General features: G+C 41.4%; 1 protein-coding gene across 2 annotated transcripts in view; it reads left to right on the forward strand.

Moving 5' to 3' along the window:
* ECPAS (Ecm29 proteasome adaptor and scaffold) overlaps window positions 1-20,880 on the forward strand; it is a 182,526-nt gene that overhangs the window by 15,099 nt on the left and 146,547 nt on the right. For both annotated transcript variants that reach the window (XM_077475350.1, XM_077475351.1), the window contains exons 2-8: window positions 1-90; window positions 10,953-11,069; window positions 13,711-13,829; window positions 15,667-15,816; window positions 15,989-16,157; window positions 17,694-17,833; window positions 19,998-20,079. The exon at window positions 1-90 is cut by the window's left edge and continues 41 nt beyond it. In XM_077475350.1, coding sequence (XP_077331476.1) covers window positions 1-90; window positions 10,953-11,069; window positions 13,711-13,829; window positions 15,667-15,816; window positions 15,989-16,157; window positions 17,694-17,833; window positions 19,998-20,079 — 867 coding nt within the window. The remainder of the gene's footprint in view (window positions 91-10,952; window positions 11,070-13,710; window positions 13,830-15,666; window positions 15,817-15,988; window positions 16,158-17,693; window positions 17,834-19,997; window positions 20,080-20,880) is intronic.

Consider the following 20,880-nt stretch of genomic DNA (forward strand, 5'->3'; position numbering starts at 1 on the left):
ACCGATGAGCAGCTGCAAAGTATTATCTCCAAATTCTTGCCCCCAGTTCTCCTCAAATTGTCAAGTGCACAGGAGGGAGTACGGAAGAAGGTAAGTCTTCATTATATCTAAACAAAGTAAAAATTTTTCATCAATGCCATCACGAAAAACAGTCACACTGCAACTGGGCTTATGAAAGATCTGATCAGTCAGTTTTATATTATTAAAAGCAAAAGTGTGTCCGTTTTTAATTAGAGGTAATAGGCCCAACAGTGGTTGGTGTTGCTGTGATTTCTACACATGCAGGCAGCATTGCAAATGTAAGACTAGTATCATTTTTGGAAGTAATTATTTGTAAATAATTTTTCCTTGCCCTGCTCTAGGCATTGTTGTTTTTTTTTTTTTCTGCCTAGTCAGGACCAAGGACCTGGTTCCCTGCTGGGACCTACGGTTCTTTTGGGTTTTGTTTTTATTTCTTTCTGTTATTTTTCCCGTGATCTGCAATTAACAGCCCGGCAGGGTTAATATAGATCCTGGTAGTCTCCGCAGCCTGGCCATCGAGCACGTGCAGACCTTTAGTTCCATGCTGGGTCGGCCGCGACAGGCCACATTCTGGTCTGGGGTGGCCGGTGAGCTATATGCTCCGGGGCACACATGACTGGGCTACTGCTGTCCGAGTCAGTGTGCCATGGCAGACAGCCACTCTGTACTATGAGGGAGATGAATCTGTCTGGGTGCGTTACCTGCGCACTTTGCTGGAGCGGTAAGGGGCCCCCTGCCTCTCCTTAACTGGAGAGGTGGGGGGTGCGGGTACTCCCTGGTGTGGTCGGTCCCTCCGGGGTTCGCCTCCAGCCCCCCCCCCCCACCCCGATGAGGAGGATCTGTAGGGGAGTGTTACCCGTGCTCTTGTCTGGAGCCCCCCCGCCTCTCCTTCTCTGGAGAGGGGTTAGCGTGGGTACTCCCTGGGGTGGTCGGTCCATTTGGGGGGTTCTTCTCCAACCCCCCCCCCCCCACACCTTACCTGGGTGAGGTCCAGGTTTCTGGCCTATGGACATTTTGGGACAACGGCACTGTTTTCCACCTTTTGGGTGGTTAGATTGGAGGGGGAGGGGTGGTGATATCTGGGGTGAGGAGGGCCTGGGGCCTACCAGCTGGGGTTAATGCAGCCAAAGCTTCAGGTTAAGTACATGGGAGGCCAGTAATGCCATGGGAGACTTCCTGAAATTGTGGGGTTTAAACCTCACATGGGCACGTTGTGACCTTGGACAAGTCGCGGCCCAACCCGAAAGCCGCAGCCTACATTTTTGCTCACCAGATGCGAGTGGGGATAAAGTGACTTGTCCAAGGTCACAACGTGCCATGGCTCAGGGTCAGTTCGGTCCCCCCGTGGGCCAGCAGCGGGCGTCCAAAAATTTAGCCCATGGCTTTTGCATCCTACCGTGATTCCCCCCCCCGAGCTGTGTGCTCACAGCGGGTGGCTAAAAAATTTAGGTGTGGTGGCGGTCTGTTAGGCCTCGTGGCGACCCCCCCGAGGGGTGGCACTGCGAAGGTCCATGTTCCTTAGTAGAGGGGCCATGGTTTGTGCCCCCCTGTGAGGGGCCTCGGGTTTTGCTCTCTGTGAGGGCTTCTGTCTCCTGTTGTGGGGGGGGGGGGCCACGGTTGTGTCTCCTGTTGTGGGGGGGGGGGGGGCACGGTTTGTGCACCTGTGAGGGACCTCTGGTTTTGCTCCCTGTGGGGGGGACCCGGATCTGCACCCCTGTGAGGGGCCCCGGTTCTGGGGAGTGGGTCCTCAGTCGAGGGGTGCTGGTTTTTCACACTTGTGGTATTGTGCGGGAACCTTTTCAAGATGGAGGGCTGGTATCCCATTGGGCTTTGCTTGGCAAACGCGTTCCCTTCTTCCTCTTAGACAAAATTGTCCATGAGGACTGAGTGTGTCCTGTCTAGAGTGTCTTTGGGGTTTCCAAGAATACTTGCTGAAAAGTACCTTTTTTGGGGAGTCCCTCCTTTAGGAATGGACTGTTGCACCAGTAATGGACCCCCCCTGTCTCTAGACTGCTCAAGGTAACCATGGTTCCAATGGAGGAATCTCTGGTTTCTAAGGGCCAGTGGACATACCTGTCTGTGCTGCAGTGGCGGACCTGTTGGTACAGGTGCTACAGTTGCTAGGTCGCTGGGCCTCAGTTTTACTGGTTGCTGAGCTCTGTTTCCTCGGGGGGGGGGGGACATGTATTTTGGGGAGGTGACCCTGAAGGGTGGCATGTCGCATCTTGATCTTGATCTTGTCCGGTTACAAGATAAGTTTTCCGGCCGGGGTTCCTCCGAGGAAGTTTTTGCTTCCAAGGACGTTTGCCACCAGACTGCTGGCTGTTCCCCGCAGGGGGCTGTGCAAGGCCTGTGGCAGTCAGCGGGACTTTATAACTATCAACAAATGCTACTTACACAGTCAATGGTGTTCCCGTCTCCAGCACTCCCCTTGGTTTTAGTTGTGGATGGGGAGCATTATGAGCGGGTGGTGTTGTCCCTGTGGGTCTGGCTACCGCTCCTCGGGTGTTCACGAGGTGTTGGCCCCTGATCTGGCGTGGTTACGTGGGGGTGGGTTTGTGATCCTGGGCTTCCTGGATGATCTCCAACTCCTCATCTGCTCCGAGGGGCACTGTAATTCTTATACAGACCCGGAATGATCTCGGTTGGAGTCTAGCATATCGGATGCCTGCTTGGCCCTGCCAGATCATTTGATTATCTGAGCCTGACTAAGCTTCAGCTCTGGACAGAGTGTTGCTTCTCCCGTTGCGCTTTGTCTTTCGTTTACTGTCTGGGCTCCTCTGCAGAGCTGCATGTGGGTATTGGGTCCGATGTTATCTATGTCTTTGGGAGGTACGGATCCAGTCAGGCAAGGCAATGCCGGTGGCTTATGTCCTTTGCCAGGACGGGCAACAATAGTCCATTGCCAGTATCCTCTGGTGGGCGCAGCGTCTCGTTTCAACCATTTTCTGGCGTATGTTTTCCAGGAGTGGAATACGGTAATTCGGATACCTCAGTTGGATAAAGTTGGACCCCGGGGTGGACCCTTCACTGGGCCGCCTTTCATCATAGGGGTCTCTGCTGGGGCACGCCTGAGCTTGATCTGTTTTGCGTCTTGGCCCAACAGGACAGTGCCAAGGTGTTTGGTAAGATCATGGGATCTTCTGGCGGCTCTAGGGACCCACGTTTACTCTGTCCCTTTTCCTTATTGCTAGCCTTTGCTGTGGCTTTTTGGCAGGATCACGACTGCAGTGATTCCGGTCATCCTATTGGATCCGGATGGGTCCCGGTGGTCTGGGTATGCTGTCCAGGTGCGCCTGGTCGCCAACGTTTTTTCTGGGCAACTTTTTTTTTCAGGAGGGACCTACTGTCTTATGGACCGTTCTTCCATCCTGCTTTTAGAGGCGCTGGTTTTCAACAGCTTGGCTATGATGAGGCAGGTACTGTGGTTTACAACACTAATGGGGGGGTTGGAGAAAAGGGGCCTTGAGTACAATCAAGGCAAAGGTGTCAGACCTACGGCCACATCACCCTGAAAGTGCCTGATCTCCTTAAGCTTCAATTACAATATGGCTTGTGAACAAATTATATATGCAATTTTATTTTTTTATTTGCTTTTTTTTTCCCCCCCATGGAAGGGATGTTACTCTTTTAACCACTTGCTACCAGGCACTAACACCCCTTTCCTGCCCAAGCCATTTTTCAGCTTTCAGCGCTGTTGCACTTTGAATGACAATTGCGCAATCATGCTACACTGTACAAACTTTTTGTCATTTTCTTCACACAAATAGAGGAGGAGGCACTAATAGGCGGCACTGGGCACTGATATCCTGCATGGATAGGCAGTACAGATGGGCATTGATGGGTTGCACTGATGGGTGACATTGATGGGCGGCACTGATTGCCAGCACTGATTTGTGGCACTTGTGGGCACTGTATGCTGGCATTGTATTCATAGTTTCATAGGATGAAAAGACAAAAATTCCATCCAGTTCAACCATAAAAATTAAATAAAAAATATCGTACAATCCAATATACCCAATTCTATTCCCACAGTTGATCCAGAGGAAAGCAAAAAAAAAACAGCAGAGCATGCTCTAATTTGCTACAGTAGGGGCCCAAGAGGCAATCGGGTTTTCCCTGGATCAACGTTACCTAGAAATGTTAGTACCCAGTTATATTATGTACATTTAGGAAAGTATCCAGGCCTTTCTTAAAGCAATCTATTGAGCTGGCCAGATCCACCTCTGGCGGGAGTCTATTCCACATTTTCACAGCTCTTACTGTGAAGAAACCTTTCCATATTTGTAGATTAAATCTCTTTTCCTCTAGACGTAAAGAGTGCCCCCGTGTACTTTGTGTTGACCGTAAAGAGAATAACTCAATACCAAGTTCACTATATGGACCCCTTATATATTTGAACATGTTGATCATACCCCCCCCCTTATTCTCCTCTTCTCAAGAGTGAATAAATTCAGTTCTGCTAATCTTTCCTCATAGCTGAGCTCCTCCATGCCTCTTATCAGTTTGGTTGCCCTTCTCTGCACTTTCTCCAGTTCCCCGATATCCTTTTTGAGAACTGGTACCCAAAACTGAACTGCATATTCCAGATGAGGTCTTACTAATGATTTGAACAGGGACAATCTCCCCCCCCCCCCCCCATGATGCATGTATATGCTTAGCCCCCAAGTGCATAACTTTTCTCAACATTGAACTTCATCTGCCACATGGTCGCCCAATTAGACAGAGCATTGAGGTCGGCTTGTAAATTGGAGACATCCTGTAAGGACGTTATTCCACTGCATAGCTTGGTGTCATCTGCAAAGACAGAAATTTTACTTTTGATCCCAGACCCAATATCATTTATAAAGATATTAAAAAATAAGGGTCCCAGCACTGAACCTTTGGGATACACCACGGATAACCTTCGACCATTCAGAGTAAGAATCATTAACCACTACTCTCTGAATTCTGTCTTTTAGCCAGTTTTCTATCCATTTACAAACTGATACTTCCAAGCCTGTAGGCTTTACCTTACACATGAGCCGTGTGTGCGGAACTGTATCTATCGCTTTTGCAAAATCCAAGTATACCACGTCCACCGCCACCCCTCTGTCCAAGGTTTTACTTACCCCTTCATAAAAAAAAATTGGGTTTGTCTGACAACTTCTGTCTTTCATGAATCCATGCTGTCTGGTTAAAATGTTTTTTTTTTTCCAGGCAGAACTTGTCTACATGGTCTTTTATTAAATGTTCCAGTATCTTCCTGACTATAGAAGTTAAACTAACAGGTCTATAGTTACTTGGTAAAGACTTTGGTCCCTTTTTTAAATATAGGCACCACGTTCACCCTGCGCCAATCCAGTGGTACTATTCCTGTCATTAATGAGTCCCTAAAAATGAAATACAATAGCTTTGAAATTACAGAGCTTAATTCTTTTAGGATCCGTGGGTGGATGACATCAGGTCCAGGTGCTTTATCCACCTTCTAAATATTTCTGGACCATATCACTTTTGAGCCATTGTGGATCATTTGGGACTGTGTCTATACCACCCCCATTATAAACTTCCCCATGCTCCTTTTGTATACACAGAGCTGAAGAAAGTATTTAATAAATTATCCTTCTCTTTGTCCCCAGTCACTCTAGATTATTTTGTAAAGGGCCTACATGCTCAGACCTGACCTTTTTAACTATTAATATATTTGAAGAATGTTTTGGGGTTCGTCCTACTATCTTTTGAAATCTGAATTTGAATTTTTGCATCCTTGATTTCCTTTTTACATATTCTGTTAAATTCTTTGTAACATTTAAACGACACTAGTGTTCCTTCATCTTTTTATTTATTTTTTTTTTTTTTTTTTTTGCCTTTTAAACTTATTGCCCATGGGAATATACTTTGCAGTGAGGTCCCAAACAGTCTTTTTGAAGAATTACCATTTTCTGTCCTGTGTTTATCGATGCCAATATTCCCTCCCAGTCTAAATCCTGGAGAGCAGCCCTTATCCTTGGAAAATTTGCTTTTGATGTTGTTTTTTTATCTTTCCTGTATGTATTTCTTGTTTACAGCTAACATCAAATGAAATCATGTTATAATCACTGCTACCCAGGTGTTCCTTTATCTGAACATTAGTAATAAGTTCTGCATGGTTTGAGATTACCAGATCCATTCCACCCTCCATTAATGTCTGAACCCTAACTAACCTGTCTGCCCGATATAATTCTAGTTCACCCTCCCCCCTCAATCCTAGTTTAAATACTCCTCCAACCTTCCCATAAACCTCTCCCCCAGCACAGCAGGTTCCATTCAAGTGCAAATTGTCATTAGCATATATGTTGCACCCCAATGAAAAGTCTGCCCAGTGCTCTAGAAACCCAAATCTCTCCTCCCTACACCAGGTCTTTACCTAATGCATTCAGCTTTCTAATCACCCCCTGCCTTTCCTGTGTTGCGCATGGCACAGGCAATATTTTAGAGAATATCACCTTGGAGGTCCTTCCCTTCAACTTGCAGCCTAGTTCTTTAAATTGATTCTTAAGGAGCCTTCACCTTCCATGCATACTGTCATTGGTTCCAACGTGGTCCAAGACAGCTGGGTCATGCCAAGCCCCTCCCAGTAATTTGTCCACCATATGCCAAACCATAGCACTAGGGAGACAGCAAACCATTCGATTGAGGCGATCCTGGCGACAAATTATTCTATTACCACCAACTGTCTAGGCCTTCCTGCACTCCCTTCACCACCTCTACTAGATGGGCTGCTCTCCTGGCTGTTAGGGGTAGCAGTGATATCTGTGGTTGTCACCTCTGTGCTTGCCATCTTCACCCAACTTGGCAAATTTGTTTTGATGCACAAATACAGGACTGGCATTCCTTTTCTGTGAGCCCCTTCCACTCGCTCTAACTACATTAACCCATCTTCCTTTCTGATAATCCTGCCTTTCCCCTCCACCCTCCACATCAGCCCTACTGACCACCTGCTCGGCGAGCAGAGGACCCCTTTCAAGGCTGTCCTTTCTGCCCAGTGTTGCAACTTGCTCCTCCAGATCTCTAATGGGAGCTTCCAGAAGAGCAACCTGCTCACATATGTCACAGCGGTATCCATCCTGGAGCTGTTTACCAATTTTGCATACATGTGGCACACTGTGCACTGAGCAAAACCTTCAACCCTGCTAGCACTCCTTTCCCAGTTACAATACAATTACTTTAACCACTTCCCACCCTGCCAATGCATATATACGGCCGGGTGGGAGCCGTCTACTTCTGATAGGACGTTCAGGAACGTCCTTCAGAAGCAGCGGGATCGCATGACGGCCGTGTCCAATCACGGCCGTCATGTGATGTAAACAAACAACCGGTTGCTAGGCAATCGGCTCCTCCTCTCCTCACACAGAAGTCATCGCTGAGAGGAGAGCAGATCGCTGCAGCTGGCTGATGATCCGTGAGTATGAGCTTTTTTTTACAGCTTTTTACTCACTGATCATCAGTCTAATGTAAACACACAACACAGTGTAAACACAGTCCCCACACATGTCCCCATAACACACATGTCCCCAAAACATACATGTCCCCAAATAATAAAAACACATGTCCCTAATAATAAACACATGTCCCCCACATATGTCCTACTAAAATCACATGTCCCAATGATTATGTGCACACATATGTACGTGATCACCTGCACACACATGTACATGATCATTTGCGTACATATGTCCGTGATCACACAAACCAATTATTATACACTTAACGGAATTTGTTTACCAAAAACATGTAGCAGAATACATTTTGGCTTAAATTTATGACAAAATTTGATTTTATTGGATTTCTTTTAAAATAGAAAAAAGAAAATATTGCTTTTTTTTCCCAAATTTCCGCTTTTTTTGCGCTTATATCGGAAAAAATAAAAAAACGGAGTCGTGAATAAATACCACCAAAATAAAGCTCTATTTGTGCGAACAAAATGATAAAAATTTCATTTGGGAACAGTGTAGCATGACCGCGCAATTGTCACTGAAAGCGCTAGAGCGATGAAAGCTGAATATTGGGCTGGGAAGGAAGGGGGCGAAAGTGCCCTGTATTGAAGTGGTTAAGGAAGTTTAAGATGTTACTTACAGGTTAGAAGACTCCTGTCTTAACTGCTGGTTATTAATTAGCCACTTTAGTTCAAAATTCTACTTATGTTCACAAAATCCACATGCAAGCCACCATCAGCAGGGAGCAAGTGTAAGAGTATTGTTACACTTTATTGTGATCAGGGCACTGTTGATCAGTGCCCTGATTACATCCCTAGATGTCCCCCTGTGAGGAGATGCCGCTGATCGGCTCTCCTCTCCTCACACCTCCGTGTTTACATGTAACCGGCTGTGATTGGACACAGCCGATCACATGGTTATAGAGCTGCGCACGCGGCTCTTTACACAGATCGGGGTCGTGCCTTGTTGCCGTCCCAGAACAAGAGCTGTACCGCCCCGCCGTCATTCGACAGTGGGCAGGCAGCAAGCAGTTAAATATCAAATATTATTAAATGTAATAACTGTTTTAATAAAGTGAGCAACAACTGTCAAGCTTTGGATGAAAATTCTTGACTCTGATGATAGAATATAAATAATATATGGTACATGACTCCCCAGGTGGTACTGGGGGTGTACCAAGTTGTCTACTGTGCCCTGTTCCTTGGTGTATATGAGAACCAACAATAGCCAACAGAAAAACATGGACTTTTTTTTGGGGGAAAAATATATATATATATAAAATGAATCACATTTTACTAGGTTACATCTTAAACATTATTAAAGGTTATACTATAAAAATGTATTACAATCAAACCATCAGGCTACGAAGTAATTTGGGAAGTGTGGGTCACACAAGCCTAAGTGAACGGTCACACTAAAGCATAAAAGATGCCAGACCCAAGGCAGAGGTGTGGGGCAGTGCAGCCTGATGGTATTCTTCTCTACGTGTTTCACGAATAATCGCTTCTTCAGGAGCTTGAAAGTACTTTCTGGGAGGATAAGAAACATACAATAAAAATACAAAAATACGTATGTTATCTTTTATTTATAAGTATCGCAAATGAAGGTATTTAAAAAAAAGAAAATCCAAAAATTCCACATAGAAACCTATATACCACAGGTTGTATGTGATGACACCAAACACGAGCGCTGGGGTGAATGTGGGGACGTGTATACTGTTGGAGACAATGATCTAGAGATCCAACACATCATATTGGGTAAAGGTGACTACAAATACGGCTAGAAAGTATTACAGCGATACACGGTGGTATTGCGTAAAAAGGAAATTGATCTAAATATACAGGTTCCTGATATTTATAAGAGGAGATTCCCCAAGCAGCAAACCTATGATTGATTTTATATATAATCAGTGTATGTCAAAAGTATTGGGACACCTGCCTTTACATGCACATGAAATTTACTGGCGTCTTAGTCCGTAGGGTTCAATATTCAGTTGGTCCACCCTTTGCAGCTATAACAGCTTCAACTCTTCCGGGAAGGCTGTCCACAAGGTTTAGGAGTGTGTATGTGGGAATGTTTGATCATTCTTCCAGAAGCACATTTGTAAGATTGGGCACTGATGTGGGCGAGAAGCAGTCGGTGCTGTAATTCATCCCAAAGGTGTTCTATCGGGTTAAGGTCAGGGCTCTGTGCAGGCCAGTCAAGTTCCTCCACCCCAAACTTGCTCATCCACCTCTTTATGCACCTTGCTTTTTGAAATGGTGCGCAGTCATGTTGGAACATCCCCAAACTGTTCCCACAAAGCTGGAAGCATGAAATTGTCCAATTTGTTCCAACATGACTGCGCTCCAGCAGTGATTTTTAAGCCAGTGTGCATGGAGCCTTAGTGGGAGAAATAATGCCCCATCTCTGATTTTCAGTAGGATGACTAATGCTCTTTCTCTGGTGTCATTGGGAGGAATAATTGCTCTTTTGTTGGTATAAGTGGGAAGAATATTACCCTATAGCTGGTTTCACTGGGAGGAATTGTGCCCCATTTTTACTTTCAGTGGAAGGAATAGTGACCCACCGGGTACTTTTCCAGTATTGGCCTTCAGTGACCTTTTAAACTTGACCTCCCGAAGATTTACCCCCTTCATGACCAGGCCATTTTTTGCAATGCGGCACTGCATTACTTTGACTGACAATTGCGTGGTCGTGCGACACTGTACCCAAATAACATTATTTTTTAATTTTATTTTTTTTTCTCACAAATTTTTTGAAAAAAATTCCTTTTTTTTTTTTTTTTTACTTTCTGCCTTTAAAAAAAATTGAAAACGAATTTCTAAATCGGTTTAGAGAAATATGTATTCTGCTACATATTTTGTTAAAAAAAAAATCCCAATAGGCGTATTTTGATTAGTTTGCACAAAAGTTATAGCACCTACAAACTATAGGCTACTTTTATTAATCTTTATTTTATTTATTAGTAATGGCGGGTGATCAGTGACTTATAGCGGGACTGCGATATTGCAGCAGACAAATCGGAAAACTGACACTTTTGACACTTTTTGGGGACCATTGACACTACTACAGTGATCAGTGGTATAAATATGCACTGCCAACTATACTAATGACACTGGCTGGGAAGAGGTTAACATCAGGGGTGATCAAAGGGTTAACACTGTGCCTAGCCTGTGCTTTCTCACTATGGGGAAGGTGAAGGCATTGATCCATGTTCCTGCTTTGACTAGTGTGATTGTATTTGTGTGGTGATATTTTTTTGAGGCAGTTCAGAAATGTGCCCATTTGTATCCAATACACTGTTAAATCATATACATACTAAACATAAATTGATAATCCTAAAGAAAGGTTTAAAAGAAAAAAAATGTGTATATACACATCTCACAATGTCTTTATTATTGCTGCTTCTTAGCTATATATCTGTTTTTGTAGTATGTAATACTAAGAAATGTTGATATCTGTTCAATCCGTTAGGTTATGGAATTACTCGTTCACTTGAACAAAAGAATAAAGAGTCGTCCGAAGATTCAGTTACCTGTGGAGACCCTTTTAGTGCAGTACCAAGACCCAGCTGCTGTTTCCTTCGTGACGGTATGAACGCTAGAGTAACAATACAAGGGCAAATTTTAAATTGGAACTGAAATTAAATATCCAAAACATGTAAAGCTCCTCTATTACCCTTCTCAACATTTACACCACTTAATATTACAGACCTCACATCAGATGATTCCTTACTGTAAAAAAATAAACCTATTCAGCACATCTCTTTCTGTACAGTCGCATTTTTTGTTCCTTTAACACATTTAAAAGTACATAAATACGTCTGCTGATACTGCCAGAAAAAAAGTGAGCATCTGACTTCTGTAGTCAACACTGCCTCTGCTGCTCTAAAATCCTAAGAAGACCTATAGAACACCACCTCCTCTGCATAACAAAGGGGAGGTGCTTTGTAGTCAAGTAAGGGAACACTGAGCAGGGCTGACACTGCTTAGGATTTGTTAGCTGGATTTCTGGCAGAATCAACAATATTTTTCTATACTTGCATTTTTATGGTAAATATGGCTTTGAGTGTATATATAATACATAGTACTGTGCAAAAGATACAGTACAGGCAGTTGTGAAAAAATGCTGTAAATTAAGAATGCTTCCAGGAAATAGAAGTGTTTTTAATAAGTGTTTTAATATAAATAAATACATTTACAAAATCCAAAGTGAGTGAACAGAATCAAAACCTAAAATCAAATGAATATTTGGCGTGACTACCCTTTGGTTTCAAAACCTCATCAATTCTTCTAGGTACACTTGCTGTTTTTGAAGGAAACTGGCATGTAGATTTTTCCAAACCTCTTGGCGAACTAACCATAGATCTTCTGTAGATGTTGGCTGCCTCAAATCCTCCTGTCCATGTAATCCCAGACAGACTCAATAATGAAATCAGGGCTCTGTGGGGACCAAACCATCACTTCTTTACTCTAAAGAGAGTTCTTAATGACTTTGGCTGATCAAATCGCTGACTCCATTTGCAGAAATGCAGCCCCAAACTTTAACCTCCACCATGCTTCACTGTTGCTTGCAGACACTCATTAAACCGCTCTCCAGACCTTCAGTGAACAAACTGCCTCCTGCTACAGTGAAATGTTTCCAATTTTGACTCCTCGGTCCAGAGCACTTGCTGCCATTTTTCTGCACCCCAGTTTCTATGTTTTTTTATGCATAGTTGATTTGCTTAGCCTTGTTTCCACATCAGAGATGTGGCTTCTTGACTGTACTTCCACGATGATCACTTTTGGCCAGACATTTCTCCGGACAGTAGATGGGTATACCTGGGTTCCACTGGTTTCCACCAGTTCTGTTCTGGAATCTCCTGATGTCGAAGGGAAGTAAGCATGATATCTCATCTGTTGCATTAAGTTTCCTTGGCTGACCACTACATCTATGGTTCTGCAGCAGGACAACGACCCCAAACATACAGCCAATGTCATTAAGAACTATTGTCTGTCAGTGTAGAGCAGAACAAAGAGTCCTGATGGTTTGGCCCCCGCAGAGCCCTCCTCTCAAAATTATCGAGTCTGTCTGGGATTACATGAAGAGAATGAAGGATTTGGGGCAGCCCACATCCACAGAAGATCTGTGGTTAGTTCTCCAAGATGATTGGGACAACCTACCTGCCGATTTTCCTTCAAATACTGTGTACAAGTGTACCTAGAAGTATTGATGCTGGTTAGAAGCCAAAGGGTAGTTAACCCTTCTATTGATTCGATTCTTTTTTAATGTTCGCTCTCTTTGCAATTTGTAAATTGGTAAAAATAAACAAAATATATATTTGAGAGCATTCTTGCTTCACAGCATTTTTTCATACCTACCTATAACTTTTACACAGTACTTAATATATTGCAGGTATGGTTTTTATTGCAGTGTTAATGTGAGCCATGTGCATATTCCATACCTGTGGGATCTTTGTGGAAGTTGTTACTACTGTGATCACTGTAGTCTTCCAGGTCAAATCCTAAGCAGCTGTCTTGTTGCAAAGTAAACGAAAGGCAAATTAATGCGCAAAACCAAAGTGAACAGCTAAAGCACATCTCTTGTTGCAAAGTAACCACAGGGAGTCATTTTCTTGGTTCAGCTGCCTCTCGGAGAACACCTTGCATTACTCAAGATGGTGTGGCGGCAGCTCAATCTCCACCTCATCTAATCGGAGAACACTTTGCATTTATTGAAAAAATGCAAGGTCTCTGAATGATGGCCATGCCCAGTGAGTGACCTCCTGTGGTTAGTTTGTAGCGGGACAGCCTGCCCCCCCCCCACAGGACCCGGATAAACGCTACAGTGATTTCCAGCTTCAATAAGGATCCCTCAGGTATGGAATTTACTTACTTAATTGGTCAAAGTTGGACCAATGTAACTATGCAATACAAACCACGCCTGGAATTCAGCTCTTTTGCTTTGTTATTGATTACGGCTGTCCTTGGTGGTAATTTGTTTTCTATGTGTTGTCTTTTTTTTTTTTTTTTTTGGTAGGTTTGCAGGTGATTTCACCTGATAGACATGTGGAAATTAGATCCTTGTACATAGTTGTATATTGGCACCCAACATAATGTCTGCATGGTTATTTTGCAGCTCTATACAAATAATATAACGTATACAAGATGATGTGTGTGTTTTTTTTTTTTTTGTTTTTTTTTTATTACACATTAAGCCGCCTATTTTATATTACATTTTTTGCTTACAGAATTTTACAATAATCTATATAAAAATGGGATACCCTCGTCTGCCAATAGAAAAACAACGTGAGCTGGCACCTAGTCTCCTAACGGCAATGGAAGGGCGACCTCAACCACAGCAAGATAGGTGAGCAGATTTTCTCTACTTGCCAATTGGACTGTCTCTGGCTTGAATTTGTAGTGTCTTTCACTTATTTTTTTAGCCTATATTTCTGCTCTAGGCTATGTTGTTATAGTTAGGTAGCATTCTAATATGTTTTTCAAAATTGCGCTCCATGAGGAGTTAAACTATTCAGATTATTTAATGTGATGTTGCCTATTTTTAGATATAAATTGCAGAGTTTGGGAAAAGTGTAGGAGGCAAGTTAAGGTCTAAGTGCAGTAAAAAAACAAACCCCCCCCACAAAATGGACATTACTTACAGCCATTAAGATTTATTTGAAGCCTCTTCTGTTAACTGAGATCCTCTTCCATCATTCCCCCACCACACTTGTCATAATCTCGCGGAGGTTATTAGAACTGTGGTTGCTTTCACAGGCTCTCATCTGCCTGTTGAATTCATAGTGTGTTTCTTTCTTTCTTAGAAACTTTCACATAAGCTTCCGTGATTAGAGGAGCTGGGTGGAAAGGGTGAGCATAGTTGGGCACGCTTGATGGGAGCCTGTATCGCATGCTGCACTGAAAGATTACAGCATAGATGGCGGGGGATTTTAGCTAACAGGAGAGGCATCAGCACAACGGACACATCATACTGACTTTAAGTAGTGTTCCTTGTACTAATTTTTGTGGTTTAGACTGCACTTAGCCTTTAGTGTGTTATTGCAAAATAAAAAAACAAAAAAACACATGCAGTACATGTCTGCAAGACATGCACATTTCCCTATATTTTATCCTTGTAAAGACCCTGCAAGTACAGAAATACACCTGTTGATTTGCCTGAAATGAATTCTGCTTCTGTTTCCTGTTGTGAACTGACATCACACAGCGTTTTTGTGACTGGCTGGTGCAGATGCAAGAAATGTCTTTTATCTTTTGCTAAAGGTATGCTAAATGTCTGGAAAGCAACTTGTAGAGTTAGGAAGTAAAGTGGTGTTTTTTTTTTTTTTTGTGTGTTTTTTTTTTTTTTTTTTTTTTTTTTTTTTTAAATAATCCAGTCCCACAGCAAGTTCTGCTCCACTGATGGATGCATATAAAAATCACATGTTCTGTGTCAGATTCAAGTATCAGACGGTCATAGGGCAGATGATAAAATGACAAGCCATGTTCGAAATTAGTTTCTCATAGTACACTGTTAACTCTCTTGGAGTTAATGTAAGGGAGAAGGTACTACAGCTAAAAGAGTATCTGCACCTAACAAGCAGAATAGAAATTGTAGTTCCCTTAAAGTGATTGTAAAGGTAAAAAATAATAAACGTGTCTATACTTACCTACTCTGTGCAATGGAATTGCACAAAACGGCCACTAACCTCTTTTGGGGTCCCCTGCTGGTGCTTCTGGCCTCTCCTCTCTGTACAGTGTCCCTATGGGAAGCCGCTTCCAATGTGGGCACTCATGCGTGCTCGCACCCGAGCCCTGTTGTTGCGTCCATTGACACAGACAGCGGGACTATGCGCCCCTCCCTCTTCACTGGCTTTGATTGACATCGGAGACCCAAAAGTGAGGGGAGAGAAGAGCTGCAGACGTGTATGGCGCTGGATCGAATGAGGGCTCAGGTAAGTAAAAGGGGGGTGAGGAGGGATGCTGACACCTAAACATTTTTTACCTTAATGCAAGGAATGGATTAAGGTAAGAATGTTTAGGCTTTACAACCACTTTAAAGCTTTTAGCTGCAGTTACACTTTTATATTATATCTCCATTAATTACTTTCCTGGTTTCTTAGTTTTCTTATTTACTTCGTTTTTGGTCTTGCACTAATTGTTGTATTTGTGAATTTTCATCATGGTTATCTTTATTTTTTTCACAGCTTAATGCATCTTCTGATACCAACCCTATATCATATTAAATATCCCAAGGAGGCCAACAAGTCCACAACAGTTTTTAACCTCACTGAAAAACCAAAGACTGTGCAGCTACTTCTGGATTTCATGTTGGATGTTCTTCTGATGCCTTATGGGTAATAATTATCAATTTGATTTGTTCAGTCTATCTGGCTACCTACTGAATGTTTCCAGCAAACATGGCTCAATTGTGATTGCCCGCTGGAGCAGTGTTCAGAATGTGTTACATGTGTAATTTTGTACATCCTTTTGTGATCTTGCAATATATGCATGCATTATATCTTTCAGGTTTGTCTTGAATGAACCCCAGAATCGCCAAAGTACATCACCTGGACAGGGATCGTCATCAGGAGTGACAAGTGGAGTAGGCATTCCCCAACCACCACCTGGCATGAGTTTTTATGCAGCAAAGAGAGTTGTTGGAGACAATCCATGGACAGCAGAACAGCTAGAACAGGTAATCAAGTATCTTTGCATCTGGATTTTCTTTAATGAATAACAGTTTTGTAACAGGTTTGTAACTATAACATACAATTTAATATTTTTCCTTTTATATCACTGTCTTTTTAAAAGCTGTAATGGGAACATCTCGGATCTTGTCTGTTCACATTTCTCTATGGATGCTGATAAAATGCTCTGTATAAGTTTAAATAGAAAAGGTTTATTAGACTCCACCAAAGGAGAAATTAATGTTTAAAGTGGTTCTATAGTCATTTTTATGACTTTTACCTACAGGAAAGCCTATAGGTAAAAAAAAATCTCCCCTCGCAATGCGCCGCTGACTGCAGCGACGCATGCGCATAGGGGATTCTCGGCTGAAAGTCCGGCAGACGCCGGACCCTGCTGGAAAGAAATGTCCCGCGCGCATGCGCGGGAGTGACGATATTGCGGCTCCGGCCACTCAGTGCCGGAGCTGCGTTACCAAGAGAAATAGAATTGGATGATCCGAAAGAACAAATGGAATTAAATTAATTTGTATTCATTCGTTATGATTCGGATATTCTGATGGATCCACCACCATCCAGATTAAATACAATAAGTATACCTTTTCATTTATTTAATACAGTATGTTTCCATTTCATATGTAGTGCATTATTTTTATTATTTTTTTTGAATTAATAAAAAATGTTAATGCAAAATAAAAACAAAATGTATCCAGAAGAACGAATGGAACTAAATTTTATTTGCATATTCATTTGATATGTAATTATGTTATTTCAGCTGCTTCAAACATTAACAAAAGGCCCAAACTATGGCACTATGTCATCCAAATGAAACTAATGAATTTCGATGTTTCATTCTAATGTTTTTTGGGTTTGTTGAAATGTTGCTATTGTGATTCATATACATCAGAATCTCTGAATAATGAACGTTTTGTCTGAATTTCATCACTAAACAAATTGCACATGTGTAATGTCAACTTCCAGGGCTGTAAAACTTAATTTGTATTTACGACATTTAGGTAAACCAGGTATAAACAGTAATTTTACTTCAAATTTTTATTAGATGTGTATTCATTAGAGACTTGCTGGTCTCCGCATCCAGGTATTGGTGAGCTGTGCACCTCCATCTTCCCATACTCTCTCTATATAATTGGGCTCCTCCAAACTGCCCTTAAGTGGGGAGATCACTGCACTAGCATTGCTTTTTTTGTCGTCCAGCACCCTGGGTTGAATTGAAAAAAACTGTGCGAACACGTTTGCATCTTTGAAAGTTCGCAACTCGAAGGTTCGTATGTAGGGGACTTGCTGTATGAAGTTTGGGGGGCTCCAATGACACTCCTGGGGGAATTTTCCACCAGGCAACATGGTATACATTAATCACAGGAGATGCCCACTCTTGTCATTCAGCAAGTTTTTTGTTTCTCACTACAGGTTTACTTGAACAAGTTTATGACATGCTGTATAAACCTTCATCACCCAGACAAAATACATAGACCCACTGCCATACTGTTGTTAACTGCAAAACTTACGTTATTTCTCTTGCCATGCAGTGTAAACTGGGAATAGTGAAATTTATAGAAGCTGAGCAGGTGCCTGAACTGGAAGCCGTTATTCATCTGGTAGTTGCTTCCAGTGACACTAGACATAGTGTGGCTACTGCAGCAGATCTGGAGCTGAAAAGCAAGCAGAGGTGAGCCTGTAAATAGTAAGATGGTGTCCCTGATGGAGAGATTACTATGTCTTTTAAAGTAATTGAGAGGGCTGATTTGTGTGGTTGCATTTAGTTCTGAACTTCCAGAATTCATATTGATTTATCAGACTTTTCAGACCAGTGAGTTTGTTTTCAAGAGCCAGGCACCAATGCAGAGCGCTCAGTGCTGGAAAATGGAATTCTATAGTTCTTCAAAGTGTCACATTCCTGCCGCTAAAGCACACCCGAATTATGAGCATTTATGTAAAGTGTTGTCCATTATACTCAGCGCTTATATTGGCAGTCTAGTATCTAGTCAGATTGAAACATTGTATCTGGTTTTCAGTTCTTCCATGCTAAGGTAATAATAATCCAGTATGATGTTCTCTTTCAAATGCTTCTGTGCTTGCTTGATTTTTTTTTTTTAATCTACATCTCAGTTTATTTATTTTTTTAAATTGACTTCTGCTATATTAAACATTGATGAACAGGTTTATCCTGTTTTTTTCCAGTCTATTAGTCTGTTACTTTTTCTTTTTATTTTCCAATTCTAGAAACAGCAGTATGACTGTAAGTGACCATTTTTGCATATCTTAAAGTGGTTGTAAACCTTTACATATACCCAGTGAAGTGACTGGTTTTGGGTGATACACGGAGATTAAACAAATCCTCCTACATAATTTGTACCCGTTTTTTATTTGCAGCCATTTGTCCTATACATCCATCTAAAACTCAGAGATGAAAAGGATTTGTCACAGACTCACAAAGCAGGGTTGGGGAACTGCAGTTACACACTGTATAAGAGCTCTGAGAGCTCATTGGAGGGAAGGGACACACCCACCTTCATACAGGAACAGAGCCAAGGCTGTCAATCAGCTGGCACTCCCTCCCCTGTTATATATATATATATATATCTCAAAATATAAATTTCTCTCTTGGCATCAAAAGTTAGAAATGATTCATACTGTTAGCAAAGAGAAATGACACTCAGTGCTTTGAAGAGCAGCAAGTAAACACTATAGACATATGTGCTTTGTTAGAACTGGATGGGACTTAATAATGAGGTATGTGCAGCAACAAAAACGCAGTCAATATAAAACACAATGTTTATTGCTAAATAATAATTGAATAACATGTAAGAATTCATTCATGGGTTTGTGTCCATTATGACAACCTGTAACAAACATAGTATGTAGAAAACTGGCAACAACAATAAATGATACATTGTATAATCAACATATGACTGCTGTATCAAGATAATACATTGAAGGGTAAAAAAAAAAAAAAAAATATATATATATATATATATATATATATATATATATATATATATATATATATATATATATATATAATATATATTTATATTATGCCTTTTGAGCGGCACTTTTGTTGCAATCTCACCACTTCATATTTAGCTCATATGTAAGTACCCTAATGGGAGAAGAATTCTCCTCCCTTTTGGCTAGTATTTGATTGCTTTATACAATTTTTATTTTCTACTTTTATATATTTGTGTGTTTTCAGATATTTAATGCATTTGCCCCTGAAGAATGGAATAAATCCACAAAAAACGTGTTGGGCTTATTGGATGCATCTCATCTTCATTGTATGGTTTAGACCAGTTTTATATATACAGATTTTATCCTTTTATACTGTTTCTGAGGTGGTAAGTGTCAGCTAGGATGGCTGTTATATATTTACCCTACAATGTATTATCTTGATACAGCAATCATGTTTGTTCTACAATGTAAAATGTATTGTTGCCAGTTTTCTACATACCATGTTTGTTACATGTTGTCATTATGGACACAAACCTATGAATGAACTTTCTTACATGTTATGCAATTATTTAGCAATAAACATTGTTTTTATATTGACTGTGTTTCTTTGTCGCATATACCTCGGATAAAGTCCCACCCCAATTCTTTTTGTTTCTATTGAATCAGAGATCACCCCCCCCCCAATGTTCATAGGTGCTTTGTTCATATTTCATGTCTGAAGTTTACAACCACTTTTAAGTGCCCCTCCTTTTTACCATTTTACTATTTCTCACATAATTAGCAAAATATACATTGACTAAATCTCTGATAGTTGTTTTTATGTGTTCTTGCTGCTATGTGTGCTTTTTTGTAACCTATTATTCATTTTTTCTTTTTTGAAGCTTAATTGACTGGAATGATCCTACTATAATTGGTAAAATGTTCAGAGTTTATTTGGGAGACATACCTCTTAAAACAAAGGAGGTGAGAATGGTTTCTATTTCTGTTCGTAGACATATATTGAAGAATACAAAATACATCTTGAATCTAAAATGGTCCAAAGTTCCTAATGCACAGATGCACTTGTGTTTGAAATTTTTGTTTTGTTTGTGACGGCACTTTTTTTTTTTTTTTGTAATGGGTGGTTTCCTCTTTTTCGTATGCTGGTATATTGCTTGCAAGGTTGTCGATTTGATAGACAATTTAATGCGGTATTAAACCCAGAACTGTAATATATCAATCATTAGATGTGGTGGCTGTATTTGTTTTTTATTTTTTAGGCTTTTTTTTTTCACCTGGTGATCTGGCCAGGAACGCATCTCCTGTATTAGAGTGCCTCCACTCTGGATGAAGGAACGCAAGGGGGCACCTTTGGACAGCAGCATTGTTAATCAGAGGGGAAGGGAGTGTTGGATGTACTAGCATATTTAAATACACAAACAAACTGAATCTGAACTCCAGCTAATACTTTATAGGCAGTTACAACAACAATTTTTTGTTTTTGGATACAGGTTTTAAACAAATACTGACAATTTTAAGCTCATCTGCCAGTGTTAAATGGTTTATTTCATCTCTGTAACTGCAAGGGAGCTTTTTCTATTAAAAAAACAGACTTGCTGGCTTGATCCCCAGATTAAAATGGAAAGGAAGCATTAAAAAGAGAACCAATGCAGCTATCACATCTAAAAATTGGTAAGCTGCAATATGTTTGCTTTTGCGTTTTTAATACTGCTTTAATAAATGTGTTGCCGTTGCCAGGAAAGTTGTATTAAAGCCAAAAACAAA

The sequence above is a fragment of the Lithobates pipiens genome, unplaced genomic scaffold (assembly GCF_037356315.1).
Source record: "Lithobates pipiens isolate NorthernLeopardFrog02 unplaced genomic scaffold, aLitPip1_a1.2 Scaffold_13, whole genome shotgun sequence".
Lineage (NCBI taxonomy): Eukaryota > Metazoa > Chordata > Amphibia > Anura > Ranidae > Lithobates > Lithobates pipiens.